This window comes from Kogia breviceps, chromosome 1 (assembly GCF_026419965.1).
Source record: "Kogia breviceps isolate mKogBre1 chromosome 1, mKogBre1 haplotype 1, whole genome shotgun sequence".
Taxonomy (NCBI): Eukaryota; Metazoa; Chordata; class Mammalia; order Artiodactyla; family Physeteridae; genus Kogia; species Kogia breviceps.
This window is the reverse complement of record NC_081310.1, coordinates 35,532,900-35,548,448: the sequence shown is the minus strand read 5'-3', so window position 1 is coordinate 35,548,448 and position 15,549 is coordinate 35,532,900. Positions and strand designations below refer to the sequence as shown.

General features: G+C 34.5%; 1 protein-coding gene across 8 annotated transcripts in view; it reads left to right on the top strand.

Moving 5' to 3' along the window:
• RGS7 (regulator of G protein signaling 7) overlaps positions 1-15,549 on the top strand; it is a 521,214-nt gene that overhangs the window by 368,629 nt on the left and 137,036 nt on the right. For 7 of the 8 annotated variants that reach the window (XR_010839973.1, XM_067030613.1, XM_067030620.1 and 4 more), the window contains 2 exons: positions 8,284-8,390; positions 12,902-12,953. Coding sequence is in view for 7 of the 8 variants with exons in the window: in XM_067030613.1 (XP_066886714.1) it covers positions 8,284-8,390; positions 12,902-12,953 (159 nt within the window). In the remaining variant the exon portion in view is untranslated. Of the gene's footprint in view, positions 1-3,400; positions 3,512-8,283; positions 8,391-12,901; positions 12,954-15,549 lie in introns of those variants that run through there. The other variant, XM_067030629.1, reaches the window with a different exon arrangement.

Here is a 15,549-nt window from a genome sequence, read left to right as displayed (position 1 = left end):
GATGGAAGTTTGTGCTGATTTTAAAACAGCAGAAAGAAAAATTATTTTAATACATCTCATTTTAACACATTTACTTCCTCTAGTCTCCAAACTTTTTCTTTGCAAAAGAATATCTCTATTGATTAGATCCATGGGATATATTGTGTATTAGAATTCTAGACGTCACTTGTTTGCAGGTTAACTTGTTTCCAACACACACATAAACCAGTATATAAACACAGAGAGAAGAAAAGAAAACTGATAAATACATATACTTATGCAAACTGGAAGTTTTTTGCTGTGAATGTTGTAAGGATTATTTAAACAGTTGCTGACATCAGTCCTGATATCCCACACTATACCCCCAGTTGAAGCAATGATTTCTGCAAAATAGAGATGAAAGGAAATTTTATCTTGTTTTGCTTAGAAATTTCATAATAACTGACTTTTTCCATGATCCAAGGGTATAGCTTTGAAATTAGCTTTATACTTCATTATGTTTTAAATATAATTAAGGAATAGTGATTTTAAAAAAGTAGTACCATGAGCAGGTAATATCAGAAGACTATGTGGCTTATTCTTTGTGTGTGTGTGTGTGTGTGTGTGTGTGTGTGTGTGTTAGTTTCTGCTTTATGACAAAGTGAATTGGCTATAGATATACATATATCCCCATATCTCCTCCCTCTTGCATCTCCCTCCCACCCTCCCTATCCCACCCCTTTAGGTGGACACAAAGAAACAAGCTGATCTCCCTGTGCTATGCAGCTGCTTCCCAATAGCTATCTATTTTACATTTGGTAGTGTATGTATGTCCATGCCACTCTCTCACTTTGTCCCAGCTTACCATTCCCCCTCCCCGTGTCCTCAAGTCTATTCTCTACATCTGCATCTTTATTCCTGTACTGCCCTTAGGTTCTTCAGACCTTATTTTTTTTTAAGATTCCATATAGATGTGTTAGCATACAGTATTTGTTTTTCTCTTTCTGACTTACTTCACTCTGTATGACAGACTCTAGGTCCATCCACCACACTACAAATAACTCAATTTCGTTTCTTTTTATGGCTGAGTAATATTCCATTATATATATGTGCCACATCTTCTTTATCCATTCATCTGTCGATGGATACTTAGGTTGCTTCCATGTCCTGGCTATTGTAAATAGAGCTGCAACGAACATTGTGATACATGACTCTTTTTGAATTATGGTTTTCTCGGGGTTGGTGGGAATGTAAATTGATACAGCCACTATGGAGAACAGTATGGCGGTTCCTTAAAAAACTAAAAATAGAACTACCATACGACCCAGCAATACCACTATGTGGCTTATTCTTTAGGAGTGACATTTGATTTTCAAACCAAATGCATTTAGGTCATTCTGTCACATGGTATGAGTTACTGGGTATTTGTGTGCATTTTTACAACTAACTTTTGAAAATATATAGATAGAACATACATCAATCCAGTTTTTATCTATTTGGAATAAGTGTTACATTTACTCTGTGCACACATCACTCTTAATTTACCAGAGGATTGAGTTTTAAGCAACTGAAATTCAAATCTGCTATTGTATTTCATATTGTACATTAAAATTTATTGTTTGTATTATTGGGACAGGCATAATGGAAAGGTATCTGAGGAAGAAAGAAAAATATCTATTTCCATTTGATACAAAGAGGCAAAATAAATGTGGCAGCATCTCTGCCACAACTTCCAGCATGAGTGTTGATTGCACACCATGTCATAGAATCAGAGTTGGAAACAGTTTAGTGATCCACCCCTGCATTTCCAGATGCCTACTTTAAGGTCCAGAGAAATTAGATAACTTAAGATACGCAGTCACAGAAACTAGACTATGATTGGAATTCAAATCCTATGACTTGCAGTTGAGCATGTTTTTCCATGATATGCACGCATTCTTGTAAAGTAGCATATGCTGTCTTTGAATTGAAGCAACATAAGCTACAGAAACGCCCTGTCTTTTTAAAAATTGAAATATAGTGGATTTAAAATGTTTTATTAGTTTCAGGTGTACAGCAAGGTGATTCAGTTTTATTTATATACTTTTTCAGATTCTTTTCCTTTATAGGTTATCACAAAATATTGAGTATAATTTTCTGTGCTATACAGTAGGTCCTTTCTGGTTATCTTTTTTATATATAGTAGTCCCTGTCTATTAAAGTTAGCCCAGTGTCTTACTTTCCTTCCAGCTCATTCATCCAGACTAACTGGTGGAAACTTTGCAGAATATATACTGAATTTTAGAGGGAATGTTGCTTTCCACTGTCATTTATTATTGCCTTGGCTCTTGTGATTGTTGTAGATTGCTTAAACTATTCTTGAATAAACTCAGTGTGAGTATTCTCTCATCTGAATACTATTCTAGCACCTAATCACACATATAAATAAAATAGAATCTTGTTGAAGTGCAGCTCATTTTACAAAATAATGGAACTTCCAGTTATACAGAAGGATATACTATATCAGTGAAATGAACATGCTGATATCCTATAGTTACCAGAGAACATAGAACTTAAACCAATTCTCCATACCAATATCACATAGATCTTTCTCTCTCTTTTTAAAAATTTCAGCATTATTCTTCATATTGAAATAATCTCTTAAGGTGTCATACTTACTGATACTAGGCAACTAGACTTTTCTACCCTATGTGTGTAATAAGGGCCATTGATGTTTGATCCTGTTACCTTCAGTACCAATTTTTTAATGAGTTAATTTTTTTGAGTCCTGGGAAAATATTATGCTTCCTTAAGAAATCCTCTCCATTCTGACTGCTGTTCCTGTGCTTCCTCTGTCACTGTTGTTTTTCAGCATTGCCATTCTTGGTGTGTCCTCATATCATTCCTCCCTGCGCCCGGCTCCTGAATTGTGGGAGTTCTCACTGATCTGTTGCATTTTCATGTTTCAGATTGTAAACCTGGTGTGCAGAATATGTTACCTTTGGAAATCTTTTCCTATAACTATGATACCAAATCTTTGGGATTTGGGTAGTGTTCTTTGCTGCCTAGGAATAAGTGTAAGTGTATTCCAGAGCAGATTCATCATCTGTACACTAAAGATCCCAGCTTGATCTCCTGGAAGACTTTAAACAGTGTTCAGTTGGAAGTGTTTAACATGATCTGGAAGCCTGGATCAATACCAGCTACTAGTTTCCCCACTGCCTTTTGCACTAGACTAAGTGCTACTGAATGTGTCCTTTCATAATATCAACTAACTGATAATAGCTCACATTTTTGGAGCACTTCTATGTGGCTGGTCTTATTTTAAGTGCATTGCACATTTATCTCAATTGTTCCTCACAACAGACTTTTAACATCTGCATTTTATTATCTTTGTTTTACAGATGAGGACACTGAGGCCCAGAGAATGTGAGCCTTCTGCCCCAGTCATACAGCTAGCACATGAGGGAGTCAGAGTTTGAACCCAAGTGGCTGGCTTGTACATCCTAGCTGCTTCACCCCACACTGTGCTCCTTTGTTTGGAAATATTATTTGCTTGCATTAATTACCTAGTGTAAGCTTCAAAGTTGGTATAAATTATGCTTCTGTTTTTATTTCTCCCAAATAGAATCTATTTTATCTTTTCTAATCTATTTTACCATATTGTACACTTCTAAATCCTGATTTTTGATTGCTAAAAGGCAAGTGGCACTTCATTTTTCTATGTGGAAATGATTTTTTTTTAAAAAAAAGGAGAAAAGCCCCAATACTTACTTCTTTCACTAACTCTTACTATTGAGAAGATAGACCTACCTCAGAAATCCCTAACTGTAGTGATAGTTCACTTTTATTTGGCCTTGTTGGAGAAAAAATTCTTCTGTGTATGTGATTTTTCTACATGATTAATCTTACCTTGCAAATGCCTATTCTAAAAATAGTATAATATTTTGACATATTTCTCTAATGACCACTTCCCTGTCTTCTTAAACAGAAAATAGGAAGTTTAACAAAATCTTTCCTTTATGACTCAGAATCATCATGATAAATGTCTGTTATTTTACTATTTAATAACTTACCTCTGTCTACTTTTTAGTTTTTCTTTCCTTGATGTCATATCATCCACTGTCATTTTTTTTCTATTTTGAGTGGATTTCCTTCTAAAATACTTCTCCCCATACACTAATCATATTTGCTACATCACATATGCTGTGTTGATAATGAAACAATAACATTTGCTAATATATACACATAAAATAAAAATGCATGACAGGAATAAAAATATGATTTAGTGAAATTTTTTATTATTATTTCTTCACTCAGAGGCATTGTTCCATCACTGTGAAATTATAGGGTATATTTGGGAGGTGCTGAGATTACCCACTGTGGGATCTCTGGATAAAGAAGATATTACTGAGTTCTGAAAATATGTTATAAATACAGAACTGAATATAGAAATATTATTTCTACATATGGAAATATAGAACTGAACACACAAGTCTCTTTTACAGTATGCTTTTTATCCTATTAACTTTCTGAAGTAGTTGTGATTCAAAAGCAAATTACACCATGCAGAATTCCTTTTACTTTTAAAGGATTTTGATAATTCTGTTGTTTAAGCGTTTGAGGTGAAGTAATGCGATGAGTACATCAGGCTTAACAAAGCTACACTACACTGTTGACATAGTAACGGTTGATGCATTTTTACTTCTTGGTTTGTTCATGGCTTGAACATCCAAATAAAAATAAACTGGAATCTTAATGGTGAGTTTATCATTGAACTTTATCCAGTTGTGTGGGTGATGTGGATAACACATGTGCAAGATGATTCCTTAGTAATTATTTTTCTAAGAAGCATAATGTTGTGGGGCTATCTGGTGTGCCATTATTGGGAGGGTGACCTTGATAGACTACCCATTAGATTCTTTCAACACTTAATTCCAAGACTGCCAGTGGTCCTCCAGCTTCTTATTAGATTAAGGCTCTGCTGAGATTCAGGAGCAGCTGGGTCATGGGGAAATGTAGCTCCATGCTTATTACTAACAATAAACAACTCAACCTTGAGAAAACTATCCCAAGCCCACCCTAAGATCTCTTAGTGGCGTTTATGCCATTTAAATCACTATTATCTTTTCCCATATGAAACACTTAGAACAGTCCCACCTCAAAATCTTTAAAAGTATTTTGAAAAGATATGAACATCTAAATTATCTTGGCAGAGCTTAAGCTGCTCATCATCACGACAGAAGATAACTAGTATTTTTTGTGCAGTATATGTTTTTCATATTCCACATGTCATTTATTCATAAATTTACTTATTCACTCATTCAGTAAATACTGATTCAATAGCTACTTTTGCTATTGCTATGCTACATGTCAAGCTTATAGCCTTAAATGAGACAGAAAATTCACCCCGATGCCCTGATTTTCATCTAACCATTCATCCTGTCTTGGTCATGTTCTCTGAAGGTCCTGTGATAGAGCATGTAACTTGTCTAATCTCAATCTCTCTAAGTTACTGTTTGACCAGTGACCTTCAAATCATTTTATAAGGTTTGTTAGGAAGTTCAGTCCTTTTATATATTAAGTTAAATAGTTTGATTTGACCTCTACATAGAACTATGTGTGGACCATGCAGAAACTAAATTTTGATATTACTGATACCACCACAAATGTACATCTGTTGAATTCAAGGCATTTAAAAAGCCTATCAAAACCAATTTTCCTTATTAATAAAATTATGGAGCATGAGAATCTCTTGGAGGGTTGCAAAATGAGAATATATATCATTACACCAAACAAAAACGGAGTATTATACCTCAAAAAAAAGAGGTCGAGATTACTTGCTAATTCACTATTCTCTTCAGCAAGCATTTATGCAGGGCTAATTATGGTAGTGTTATGTGAAGAAAACCTGCAGACATTCATCTTGCCCTCTAGAAATGTATGATTTATCATATAATTAGTATCTATTGAATACAGAAATGTAAGAACTTGCTTATGTTCATTTGCTTCTGATTTTCTTTTCTGCAGCTTCCCTATATTTACTTACACTATGTTTTTCTAATCCTCATCAACACATTAACACCTGTTTTTTGATGTTTCTTTGTTTTATTTTAGTCACACTCTTCCCTGTGCTTAGAGTTTAGAAACTCTTTACTATTAATCTTTCTGGGCATCTGTTCTCCTTTCTTGTATATATACTCTGAAAATTTCCTCATGTGCCATAATTCAATTTACCTTTCTGGAAAGTAGTGCTAATATTTTCCTAGGCCACAGACTGCTGGAATAAAATGAATAAAGATGGTTGTAATAAGATAGGTGGGTCACCTGACTTTGAAATCCCCAAACAGATGTAATACATTGCTCTGCCCAGTGCTACCAGACAGGAACACCCAGGGATTCTGAACATGACCAAGGCTGTAAGCACCTGCTCATTATTATAGGCCAGCATTCTTCACAGATCCTCTTGCCATTTTAATTTTATAAATAATCCACAAAAAGAAGACATAACTGGCTGATGCTATTTAGGACTGCCAGCTCCCCCACTCAGCCTAGTTGAAGGCAAATTTATGGAAGTGGATTTCCTGAAAGTACTTTAAAGAAAGTAAAACTCATTCAGTTTGTAAATGATGAAGCACAATGGCTACCACCTGTTGAGTATCTACTATGCACAGGGTAATATTCCATCTTCTTCTTTATATATATTCTTATTTGATTTTCATACCAGCTCTGCAAGGTGGGTTTATTACCTTTATTAATGGATAGGAGAATTACAGAGAATTTAAGTAACGAAAGCTAGTGAGTATCTCCAAAGGTTTTGTTCTTCCCACAATATTACACTACCTCCTGAGCTTTAATAAGATCACAGAATATGTGGGTATATACTTATAAGCAGCTTAGACTTTGAGAAGATCTTGACTTTGAACTAAAAGGATGCGTAAGCGATGAAAATAATCCTCCTTTGTAGAAAAAGAACATTCTATGCAGGGAGAGACTTGATTGGGAATGTGAACAAGATGACTGGGACACTTAATAACAGTCTTCTGGACACATGACAAAGAGGATGATTGGAAGTTGTTCTTTATTATTGACAAGATCAGTGGAGTGGAGGCCGGAGGTAGAAGTTACCAATTAAAATATTTGCAAGATGCTAGATAATAATTAAAAGGGGCACTGTAGTACCCCATTATAGGTAAAATTTAACAATTATCTTATTATTAGCCAATATAGGCATGGGACTGAGGAGAGGAAGAGGGTTCTTATGCTTAGGTGGACCATAGCAAGCAGTTTAGTAAGTCAGTACTAGCTGAAGTGTCAAAGTTACCAGTGACTGACAGCCGGAGATAGACAGATCCACATAGTCCTGGAAATTCTGTAAGCATCCTAGAGTTAAAGAGCCATTTTAGCTATTCATCTAAAAATAGAAATAAATCTATAAATTGTGCATAAAGATACACCAACAGATCAATAAATCTAACTTTTTGTATTTTCTATATACATGTATGCTTATGTTGGACTAAAAAGCTATCTTGAATAGTTCCATATTTTCTAGGCTTCAAGTTAGCAAACTAACTTGCAGTAATAATTCTACTGATCAAATTTTCTTGACCCTTTTGTTGGAAGAAACTGTTGGCTGCTATAGAAGGATTGTGAGTATTACAGTATTATGTTCCAACTATTTCCCAGACTACTGGGAAAATGTAATGTTTTCATTGTCATATAAACCTCTACATAGTCCATATGTAGAATACTGCATACAGAGTAGTAAAAGCTAGAGCAGTCTGGCCAACCACAGACTGCAGGCTCACTTAGTGCAGCATAAATTTTTCTAGATGCCTTACCATTGCTGTTAACATTGTCTCTAGTAATGGTCCATATCATTAGAAAACTTGCTGATAGTATTAGATATTCATATTACAGGGCAGGTGGTGATGCAAGCAAGAACACTTTTTAAAGTTTAAAGTGCTATGTAAATGCCAAATAGAATTGTTTGTGGAAGATTATTAACATATAGCAAAATATGTCCCATCTATAAAATGAAGGAACCGGATTCTGTGATTTCAGAAAAACCTTCAGTTTCAACGTTCCATAACTTTATGTTCTCATGGGCTGGTCGCCTTGCACTGTTGGTCATTGCACAGTGACTACCAGGGAGCAGAGCCATCTTAGTACCTTATGTGAAAAAGCTGAAAGATGAAGTACAAAGACAGGCTTTTCAGGATGCTGAGAATTCCAATGCAAGAATATGTTCAAAAAGAACAAGATAAAATTCTACATGACTATAAGTCAACAGTTTTAAAGAGAGTTTTATATGTGTTTTTTTGTTTGTTTATTTTCATGAAACAGTGGAGGCACTCCATTTGGGAACACTAATGGCTGCCCATGGCTACTTCTTTCCAATCTCGGATCATGTCCTCACACTCAAGGATGATGGCACCTTTTACCGGTTCCAAGTAAGTTTAAAAAAATATTCTTTAACAGTAAAAACAAGTCTGCATTTTCATTGTTTTTACAAAAATTTTGAAAATTATGACTTATTTTACTTTGACTTAAGCTAGTTAGAATCTAATAGTTTGTGAAAGCTAAATTGTGTGATGATTTAAATTATATTTTATATAAACTGTTTGAGAAAAATTCAGAGTGACAATGGAATTCAGGAAGATGAGAGAGTTCATCTGTAAGTAACATTTATTTGCTAGGAAGGAAGTTGAGAGATATAACTAAATTTGTTACACTCTGGACCCTGCGTGATCCAGAGCCATCTACAGTCCAAGCAAATAGTCATGGTAATGCTTGAAGCTCCAGGATAGAATTTAGCTAATAAATACATATCCTTTGCATGTCTGAGACCTACAAGTCTATGAAGACTGACATGCATGATCCTTTGCATGCAGATACTCATCTGAGACAGGAAGCCACCTTAGATAAATTATAAACTGACAAGAGTCATTCTAGGTCATTTTCAAATGAGATACCTATAAAGAATAATCTTTCAGGAAATGATTGTGGACTCTAATTTCAGTTGTTGAGCATTCAGTTGACACTTGAGTTTACAGTTGTTTACCTGAAGTGTATTCTACATTTCATTAGACATTATGGTTCATTAGTAACTGACTGGAAGATTCCAGCCTAAAAAATTAAGGCACATAAAATGCCAGAGTTCAAACTCTAGCTCCAGGTATTTTCAGAGGATTCTCCCCATTGTCCAACTTTTAGACATTGGAGGCTTCTTCTCACTAGCTCTGAATGATTAGATGTTCTATATCTAAATAAAGTGGATGCCTAAGGACTTGCTTGGACTTTGCAGTTGAAAACAGAGGGAATATGTTTTAAAAAATTGTTCTCAAAGATCATTGTCCTCCTGGAACACTCTCACTGCCACTTCCTTAGGGCACGCCTATCAAAGGCAAATAATCATAGGACTTTCTGCACTGAATAGCTAGTAAATAAAGCAATCTCCTGAAACTGTGATATGACCTAAATATTCCAGCAATTTAAATTAGTTGAATCACTTAATTTTAAAAGGCTTTAAAATAATGAACTTTATCCTTTATAGAGTTAAATTTAAAGTAATGGTAGCTTAAAACAGCTTATTATTTAGTTAGAGTAACTTGTGGTCCTAAAGTTAGAATTTTAATAAATAGAAAATATTAGTGATTAGCAAACAAATTATGTATGTGTTACTAACACTTTTTGATTTTTTAAAAGGAGTTACTTTGCTATTGCAGGATTACATTTTCCATAAAATTTTATTTTCTTATACAAGTTTTTCATATGCAGTCTCTAAGTAAACGTTAGGCCTAAAAAAATCTTACAAATTCTAAATGAAATGGATATTTTTAACAAAAATACCAACTTTTATCCATCTTCGCTATCAATATTACAAGTAAAATCACCTGTGTATAAAATAATATATTTATAAGGGAAGCATTGAATATAGTCTATCTGTTGACAATTATCTAATTCAAAAATTTCCCTCAAAACAAACTAGCTGAGACCTGGCCTAAAATTAGTGGTGATGTCTTGATTTAGTATAATTTACAACCTTTAACTCTGCTCTTGTCATTCCCAGACTGAAGTTAGTAGGCAGACAAGGTTTTATTGTCATGCTCATGGGTCAAAGATGAGCAAAGCTGGGAATGGATCACCCTGCATTCTGCAGAAAAGGAGAGACTTTTTAAAGAGCTTTACAACAAAGCAAGGGAATGAGTGCAAATGATAAAATAATTACATCACCACTAGGTATAGGCAGAAGATTATCAAGTTCAATATGCCTAAATAGATGATAGATAATAGACAACCTTTTAAATTACATGAATTAATATTAAATATTAAATGTTAAATATTTTAATGACACATTCACATTCAAAATAGGATAGAAACATGACATATTTGTAAATCTAATAAACATACAATCTAAAAAGCAAGATTTTAAAAACAAACAAAAGAAACCCCAGAAAATTCAGGGATAATTTAATTCCTGCTACAGTGTCTACCAAGGCATTAATTAATTTATATTTGAACAGCTCCAATAACAGAAAATACATTATTGTTCAAGGTGTTTACTTCCATTTTTGTGTTGGTTCCAAGCAGCATTAAGTTCTTTATTACATTGAATTGAAATTCAACTCCATGGAAGGATTTTTAAAATCATGGGTTAAAATAGGAAACTTGCAATATTGTGTTTACAATTGCTCCAGTGAATGATTGAGATTCTAACCATCGTTAGGAATATGAAGAAGCTTTGGGGCATGAGTTTGAGGCAAACAGAATTCTTACTTTAATTTCACTGGTATGCCGCAGTAAATTTGTCTCAAGTTTTCAATCATATGATTTTTGTATTTACTGTAAACTTGAAATTGTCTAATTATCCTCCCTAGCTAACTGAAATTGAGTTCTGTCATGATTATCCAGGTCACTTTCATAACTTTCATCACATTAGTATAGGTGCCAAAGATTACCGAGGGATGGCTAGAAAGTTTTGGATCTGTTTTATCATGGCTAAAGAAGCAAACTCTGAAAAGCAGAGAAACTCATACATTAAAATGTCCTAAAGCCTAGTTTAACTGTGAAAGTAAATGTTTAAATTCCAACAAACTATAAAGGTTTGTTATTTAAATTTTCTTTTACTATAAATCAAAATATTTTTCCTAGAAAAAAAATCTTGCAATATCAGTGAACAGTGTTGGTTTTGTGCCTTTTCCACATAATATCACAGGATAAAATAGCTTCATTCATTTATTTTTACAGTCAGGAAATTTTCACTAAAGTAAATGATAGAAAAATAAAGAAAAAATATATGAAGATGTTATTGAAAACATTCGTTGTGGTTTTGAGAAAAAAAGTATGTTTCTGACTAGTCTGACTAGAGTATATATTTTTAGAGTTAGATAAATAGATATGCATACGCATGCAGGCGCGCACACACACACACACACACACACACACACACACACACACACACACACACACACACACACACACACACACACCCCTTCCAAAATAAAGAAGCAACCCAAAGGGAATAATGCATTCTATGAGAAGTATCTCAAAAACTAGCAGCCCACATGAAAGGAAGATTTTTAACTACTTTGTTTCTCTATGGTTCTCCTAGAGTAGTGACCCAGTTTTACTCTCAGACTAGGTTATAGTGACCCAGTTTTACTCTCAGACTAGGTTGAGTGGATTCATTTGCCAAGGAGGGGGTGCTGTATAAAACCTTGATATCCCCCTTTATCTAGTGCTTCAACTTTTTTACCCTGTAAATGTCTTCTGTCACTTTGTTCATATATATAAAAAATTAGTATTAGTAGCCTTCTTTATGATACTGGAGCAATTCCCAAGAAAGCATAGAGGGTAAATCAAATCCCCTGGGAGTTCTAAACAGTTTGGAAGGGCTCTCTCCCAGAGATTCAAACAGTTCTCCCAATTACCCTTTTCCCCTCCTTGAGAATCCCTCTTCTAGAAGGCAGAATTATCAAACAGATAATCAGAGATTACCCTAAATATGCTTTTTATACACAGATTGTTAATATAATTGACTAATAAATATAATTAAGCCCACAAGGCTGATGTCTGTAATCACTGTTCCATTGAATCCCAGAGCCATCATCATCCAAGGAAACAGTTTGAAAGAGTAGACTGGTAGTGATGGAGTATCCTCGAGGTCTGGAGCCAAGCATGTCCAGCCATCAGGGCTAGAAAAGCCCTATCAGAAAATATAACATGCTGATGATAATAATTGGGTTTTCTCGATCAGACATTTTCTTTGTAGTTTCATCAATCAGTTTCTAGAATTTCACAGAATCATGTATCTATTGTTAAGCAATCAACTAAGATATTAGTTTAAAAAATCATCTTTGACTTGTGCAGTTTAAAAATTTAGAGTAATAAGTGTCTCTATCAAGAAATATTTTTTAAAGTGAGGGGGAAAAGTTGTTTTAATCTAGCTGGATAATGTTGAGAGCTGTATTATATAATTAATAGAACCAAGCCAATGATTGCCAGATCTTAAGGAAAGATTCTGACGGTTGAGCTTTTGGACCTACTGAGGGCAATGATGAAATACATAAATCATAAAAAACAATTTGCTAAATTTAAACATCTCATCATGAGTCTTCCTGAATATAATACTTTGCTTTCAGTCTTTGTGGATTAACACTTTTTATTTGAATAATGCAGTCAGTCCTTTTACCTTTTTGTCAGATGACATACAATTATAGCAAATGTACACTGTTTTAAATACCTGCTGGTGCTGTACCTATTTGGAAGCTGAACAATTGCTTAGCAAAGTAAATGTAAAAGAAAAATCTTACAATGCCTCTCTGAGTACTTTTTCTGGATAATAAAACATACATTGTTAGCAAACTATTCTAGATAATTGCTGAAGATAAACACAGCTCATAAACCCCACTAATACTTTATGATGTGCCTAACCTAAGTTCCACTTCTTTTCATTCCACAGACACCCTATTTTTGGCCATCAAATTGTTGGGAGCCAGAAAACACAGACTATGGTCAGTGCAATATCTCCTCATTTTATTATTGACAACTAGTGTGTATGGATGAACCCATGCTTTCATTTTATTATTTGTCACTGAGAAAAGAAAACCACAGTTTTCACTAGGAGACTAATATTTCTAACATTGAATTTATGAATGGCCTTGTTTGGAAAGTCAACAAACCTGGTGGCAGCTTATTCCATGTTATAGTGCCCCCTGTGACTATTAAAAAAATACTTTCTTCTGAATAGATGAAAGAGCTATAAACAAGCTTAAAAGGGCTATTATTATTATTTTTCTGTACCACCTTGGTCTACTAGAAAGAGTAACAAAGGGGCTCAGAGAGCCAGAGTTTTAGTTCACCTCTCCTGTTTAGCTATGATATGTGGTAAGTCCCTTGACTTTCCCAGACTCCATTTTTCTCACTATTATTTGAGGCATCCTATGATTCTATAAGCAGAAGGTTTTGTTAAACATGAAAGGCCAAGTGCAAGCAAAAGAAAAGATACAATAGGAAATTTAATCATAGTGAATCAACTTCAGTCAACTTAGAATGAACTCAGTTCAACAACCATGATTTTAGTTAAGCTCTTCAAGGAAATAAGCCCCTAATAAATGCTCATCTTCTTACATCTTCCTGAAGGCTACAGTTTTCAAAAATAATATTGTATGTATGGTTTTTAAATGTCATTTCTACAAGTATTCATTGAGGATTTGTTCCAATGCAAAGTGTTACAGTAGGTGCTGGGATAACAAGGAGACTCTGACTTTATCTACACTGTTGAGTAACTCATAGGCTACATGAGAAAAGGGAATTATACAGAAGGAGTTGCTGTGAAGTGCTGAGTAAATATAATAGTGGTATGTGTAAAATATATGGAAGTTTAAAAGAATAAGAGAGTGACTTTGAGGGTTTCCAGAGTGATTTCACAAAAGAACTGAGGGCATCTGAGTTGGATTTTAAAGGAGGGGAGATTTTTCAGGAAACAAGGCAGAGAAGGCATTTGAGGCAGCGTGCCAGCATGTTCAAAGACAGAAACTTCACAGCAATCTGACTTTTGTTGGCTCCTGGAGAGATGTTTTGTAGGAAAACCATAGGAGAGCCCATGGAGTCACCTCTTATTTTTGTCATTTCAGAAAGTTGAATTTCATAGTTCATCCAAGGGTGGTCAGGTGCCAACAAAAGATTCAAACTAACATAATTTATGGAAGACAATCTGAAAACCAGAATACTGAACCATTAATAGAGAGAATAGATGATTCCTTTCCAGTAGTGGGAATGTTGATTTTTTTTCACCCAGGGTACACATTCTTCAAAACTGACGCACTTGGAGAAAGAAGTTAGTTTAAAAAAAAAAAAAAAAAAAAAAAAAAAAAACTGCCGATTTGTGGATCTGAGTTGGAGAACTTTGTGATGTATTTTGCCCAACCTGGGATGATACCTGGGAATTATTTCACCAAAGAGTATGAAGTTCTAGTGGAGAAAATACCTGGACACCTGAGAAGGCGCTCATGGAGAAAACCCCAGGTGTTGGAGGCAGACAGAGCTGACCACAGATACTGCCACAACGATGTACCACATACTAACTGTGTGACTTCAGGCAAGCATGTAGCATCTCTGAGCCTCAGTCTGCTCACTTTTCAAGCAGAAATAATAATATTGACTTTCTAAAGTTGTTGAAATAACCCAAATTAATAGGCCTGAAAAAACTGGTATTGCTCCTCTCATACTTAATAAATCAAAATTGTTTTCGGTCGTCATCATTATTGCCTGACAGATAAACTGCCTCTGTTCCTTACAGAAAATCAAATTCTTATTCTTAATGTTCTCTCAGTCCATATTTTGTGTTTTTCATAAATATGTTAGTGTCCCCATTTGCAGTTCATGTTTCAACACTTTACAGTAGATTAATGTTTCTGTGATAAGGCCAAGGAAATGGCATGGCTTACACAGAAAATAATTTAGAGAACGTCCCTCAGAGTCAGTCATCTCAAAATTATTAATGTCATTCAGTTTAACATCAGCTCTTATTGGTGTTCATTTCAAAGGGAATCATATTCTAAACTTTCTCCCGAAACCTGGAGAGCCTGCAATTTTTAACTAAAAATAAGCATAGTCTTTATTATTCTATTTGTTTCCCCACCCCCTGAATAAACATATACCTGTTTATGTCTCATTTGCTTGGATTATATACAAGTGAAACATAAAATAATTATTCAATAAAAAGTTATAGAAAAAATGAGAGGAAGTGAAATGATAATGATCTCAGACGCTGTACCACTCCTACGGGCAATGATGCTTTGTCTTCTATGATTTTTCTTTTTAGGTACAAGTATAGAAGCAATTCAAATTATCCAACTTCGAATTTTCTACCACTGTTTATTTAAAGAACATTTATAAAGTATGAACACTTGCTTATAAAGAGGATGTTGATACTGTGATGTAGTTGGGTGTGAGGCCCAATAGAAATAATAGGGATTACTTAGGCTGTTTATTCTGAGACAGTGTGGGGCAGACAGGAGTTTATTGCTTAAAGCAGGTTTAAAGAATGGTTTCTTATATTCTATTAGTATCTAATGTCTATTTCTATCACCAATTCAAACTTACTCT